The sequence below is a fragment of the Pagrus pagrus genome, assembly GCF_965226575.1.
Source record: "Pagrus pagrus genome assembly, chromosome: 18".
Lineage (NCBI taxonomy): Eukaryota > Metazoa > Chordata > Actinopteri > Spariformes > Sparidae > Pagrus > Pagrus pagrus.
The window spans coordinates 4,984,077-4,988,988 of record NC_140202.1 but is presented as its reverse complement, the minus strand read 5'-3'; the positions used below and the strand labels follow the sequence as shown (position 1 = coordinate 4,988,988).

The 4,912-nt window shown below is 45.1% G+C and overlaps 1 protein-coding gene across 1 annotated transcript; it reads right to left on the bottom strand.

Moving 5' to 3' along the window:
• Positions 1–742: 742 nt before the first annotated feature.
• Positions 743–3,823, bottom strand: gsc (goosecoid). Its single transcript, XM_084380954.1, has 3 exons — positions 3,442–3,823; positions 2,537–2,796; positions 743–1,282 (listed from the first exon to the last, which is right to left on the bottom strand). The coding sequence occupies exons 1-3, from the start codon at positions 3,755–3,757 to the stop codon at positions 1,133–1,135; spliced, it is 726 nt and encodes a 241-aa protein (XP_084237080.1). The 5' UTR covers positions 3,758–3,823; the 3' UTR covers positions 743–1,132.
• Positions 3,824–4,912: the final 1,089 nt, after the last annotated feature.

Genomic DNA, 4,912 nt, shown 5'->3' with positions numbered 1-4,912 from the left:
TATAAGCCTTCTCCATAATTAAAATTATTTGTATCTTGTGTTATTAAGGTATGTTATTACATATTCTAGTGAGATATATTTACATTAGATAAAATAAAGTATCTTTCTTTTACGTACATAAATTATAAAATGAAACAACAAAGACGCACTGAGCTCTGATTTTCAGATTTTTTTTTTGGCCGCAAAGATTTTTTTTTTATATAGTTATCATATAAAATCTGTGATCACATTTTACCTGACACAAATATAATATACAGCTCTTTATTTCCACTTACTGATGCGCGCGTCTCCAGCTTACCTTCACAGCACGAGGACATTTATTCGTTTTTAAAAGTTAGAACCAGCTCGCGCTGATGTGAAACGTCCCGACAGTGACAGTCAGATGTCCTGCGACACCAGCCGTGATGCTCTTCCTCCTGCGGTCTACGCGTTGTCCCTGCTCGGACACGCGCTCCACGCACTGACTGCGCGTTTACACGAAGCGTCCGTGCAACAAACCAGTGAATTGGCCGACAGCGGCTGATGTTCTACTTCTGACGCACACGCTTCATGCAGCGCTTGATCACCGGGCTGATCTCCAGCAGGAGGAGATGCTGAGGCCTACTGTTCAAACCACGAAGAAAGAACCAGACAACGTGTTGATGGTGTTTCATTAGTATTTTAATGTATACTCGTTGTCCTTTTACGTAGGTTTTCTTATTTTTCAAAATAAAGTAACATAGTAAACTGGTGATATTGTTCACGCAGCTCAGTGCGGCTGCGCTCCGCCGCCGGGTGTTTTTACAGTCTCCACATGTTTCCCCTGCGGCTGCTGAGCGCAATGAATAATGTTACAACGGAAGAAAATACCAGAATTACAACATTTAATATCCATAAAAATGTCACATATAACATTACGATATATTCAGACGTGTCAGTCGACCCGCCGGGCGTCACGTCCCGGCGCAACACCAGCTACAAAAGACTTAAATTAAATATAAATAGCGGACACAGATCAATAATAAAATGTAGATATGTACAACTGTGCAACATGGCAACACGTCGGGTCACACCAGCGGCATGTCGTGGAGTCCACTACACTGTGTGTGTGTATGTATGTGTGTGTGTTTGTGTGTGAGTGTGTGCGTCACTATCAGCTGTCTGAGTCCACCTCGCTTTTACTCTCCTCGGTTTTCTCCGCGGACGTTTTGGTGGATTTGTTCCATTTCTGAGAGTTCTCTGATTCCTCTGATGAAGAGCGCTTCTGCCTCCTCCACTTCGCGCGTCTGTTTTTGAACCAAACCTACGTGATGGAGAAAAACAGGTTTAGTTTCTAAACCAGGAGGCTGTTTAAAGGCAGCGTCCGGGCGGAGGAGGCTGACAGGAGGCCGGGCTGCGGGACCCGAGTCACCTCATGCGCTCAGGACGGAAACCTGCCAGCGGGTCATTTTACACAGCTGCGGTTTTTATCTTTTCATCATGTGAGGAACAGTGTCTGTGTGCAGCTTCCTCTGTCTTATTTAGGAATTGATTTTATTTTTTTGTTTCGTTTTATTTAAAAACTTATATAAAATCATTTGATGGCCAATGACCTGCGGGAAGATCATCGGATGAGTTTTAATATTATGTTATATATTATTACTGTGACGCTACAATAACGGAACCCGAAGATTCATCTTATTATTATTATTATTATTATTATTATTATTATTATTATTATTATTATTATTGTTACAGACAATATATGTGTGCTTTTGTAACCCACACGGGAACACGTTGAGCCGCAGTGTGCCTCCAGATGATCACAGCTCTGCTGTAAATGAATTCAAACGTCACACAAAGAATAAAGTAACAATAATAAATCAAATCTGCGGCTGCAGTAAATCACCTGCTGTTGATAACAGAGCTGAGCTCTTGTTTTAAAGTCAGATAATTTATGTGACCTACTTTTAATTTTCTTCCGTCAGTTTTCTTTTTTATTTATTTTATTTCAAATTAGGATGAAGAGCCGTGAAACTGTAGAGAGAGAGAGAGAGAGAGAGAGAGAGAGGCCGAGACCACAGTCTGCTCCTCATTTCTCTTTTTTATTGTCTTTCTTTTCTTGTCTTAGTGTTTGTCTTCTCCCTCAGCTCAGACATTAACCTGCAGGTCTGCGCAGGAACATCTCGCTTTACAAGATGATTCCATTTCATTTAATTACATCTCAGCTCTTAGTTTCATATTTAGTCACCGACTGTACCGGTGATAACATTTAACTGCTCATAATCATTTTATAATCATGACAGTATCAGTCACTGACTGAAAACCTGCGCCGACAGATAATCAGCCGCAGGTTTAATACAGAGCGAAATAATATTATTATCGAAAATGTTCTCATCTTAAAATTCAGTAATAATAATAATAATAATAATAATAATAATAATAATAATGTGAACGGGGCTCTGTGTCTTCAGTCTGAAGTGTAGGATGAGAGCAGCTGACTCGGTTCTGTCTGTGTTGGACCGTAAAACAATCAGAATCATGGAGTTCATGAAAGGACGCAGGAAGCTGCACTGACCTCGACCTTCTCCTCCCGGAGGTGGACTTTGCGGGCCAGCTGCTCCCTGGTGCCGACGTCCGGGTACTTGGTCTCCTGGAACAGGCCCTCCAGAGCCTCCAGCTGCTCGTCGGTGAAGATGGTGCGGTGCCGCCGCTTCCTGCGGCAGTGCAGCTGGTTGAGGAGCTGCAGCTCGGTCCGCGACAGGCTGCTCATGTTCATGTAGGACATCATCTGGTGCGGGACCGGAGAGATCAGCACCGAGCCCGGACTGTCGTAGCCTGCACGGTGAGAGCGGGGAAGACATGTCGAGTCACACACATGTACAGTGTTCATGATGGATGAGAATATTACAAACCGAGCCTTCACTTGTGTTCGTGCAGATCACAGCTGATGCGTAAAGACGCGGACATTTCGGAATGAAACTTCGGAATAAACTTTGTCATTTTATGCGCGCGAATATTTTAGATCATACTTCAAAAAAAAAAAAAGAAAACAAACAGCTCAAACAGTCCTTTCTTCTTCTGTAAATAAAAGTATGTTCATGTGAAAACAACGACGATATGTGTCCCGGTGTCTGGACCGGCACGTAATTTAACGTTCAGTCTGTTATTTTACCCAGAAGATTAGAAATAAATATTTAGTGGTAGGAAGTAAATGTGTCTTTAGATTTAAAGACAACAACATGTCCAACATCATGAGACACAGATGGAAACTTTTAAGGAATCAGTCAGTCAAATAAAGTGTTATCTTACATTTTGTATGTTTATCACCCAGTCTGTAAAAACAGTCTGTAAAAACACTGGTTCATATTTTCGTTACTGTTACTGAGGAAAATGTTCTAATTAAAAGCTCGGTTCTGTTCTGATTTCCACGCTAAAATTGCCAAAGTTGGTGCAAAGTGAGCGGGAGTCTGGCTGTCCTACCTGCCGGGATGCAGGGGCACTGCTGCGGGCTGAGGCCGGGCACAGAGCTGCAGCACGGCGGACCTCCTCCGGCGCCCTGGACGTGCAGCTGTCCGTAGTAGTAACCGTTATATCCAATCCTGGTCCCGTTCACGGACTGAATCCCGGGGGGAGAAGGTCCGCAAGTAGCCGAGTACAGTCCGTTGTAGTCGGTGTAGATAGAGTCCGTGAGGCCGGCGGACAGCACCACCGGGCCGCTCCGGTGCAGCAGCAGCGGCTCCTTGCAGCTCGGCCGGCCGGACAGGATGCTGTCTATGCTGAACATCCCGGCGGGCATCACACCGGTGCGCGGCGGCTCGGAACAGGACGGGCAGAACTGGAGAGAGTGAAAAGTGCTCGGTCAGATAAAATGTCCTCCTGAAAGAGTTCCGGGGAAAAAGTTCTCCTAAAACTGCGTCATGATGACTCTGGAGGCTACTTTTCTTCCCTGCATGCGCGAATCCGCGAGCTCGTCTCGGGGATGCGGACTGTTGGGTTTAGTGGGACCAGTTAGAGCAGGGCTGGTTTTATAGGCTGCTGACGTCACGGCGGAGCGGCGGCTCTGGGATCAGCTGCTGCAGCTCGCGCAGTGAGCGGCCACAGGTCTGTGTATTGAGAATTAATTCAATTAAGATTATCCGCACTGTTTGCAGACTTTTGGAAACTGTGCTGCGGGTCACACGGGCTCTTCTACAGAGTAATCCGATTATTTCCTTGTCAGCGAAGGCATCATAATGTATGGAGCCTGGCTGTAGATGAGGCTGAGGGCGGACTGGGCCTTCATCAGAATCTACAAATTACACTGGACCAACACATACAGTCAGAACCTGGGTCAGAGCAGGGAACAGTTTCTGTTGCGCCTAATTTTATCAAGTAATTTAACCGTGGAGGAAACTCAGCGCGCACATTTAGATTTAAATGTGATTATTAATTCAACAATTGTAATTCGTAATTTCAGGCCTGTTTATTAAAATAAATAAAACGTGTTGAATTTTATCTGATGAATAAAGAGGAAGTATCGCTGCTGTGTGTGAATGATTATTATAATTCTTATTAATGAGTGAGCGGCCTGTTGGTCTGTACACGATGTGAGTGTAGGTGCAGTGAAACTGTCATCGAGCTTTTATTTGTTTGCCTGCCTCCTCCTCTCCTCTCCAGCACTAAATGAATATTAACCATATTTCCATGTCGGACAGAAGCCGCTCAGTATTATATCCGGCCTTCATTTCATTATCCGTGCTCGGCTCTCCGCGGGGCGCAGATCAGCGCGCCTCCGCCGCGGCAGCAGCTCCTCTCTGCGGGTCAACAACAGCCGAACATTTCCCCCCTGACCGGGATAAGATAACGGCCCATTATCGCCTCCATTCAGCCGCAGAGAGAACTTATTGCATATTTACATCGCTAATCAACACGGGCTGAGTGGTGGAGGAGGAGGCGCTCAGGGGGCTGTGGA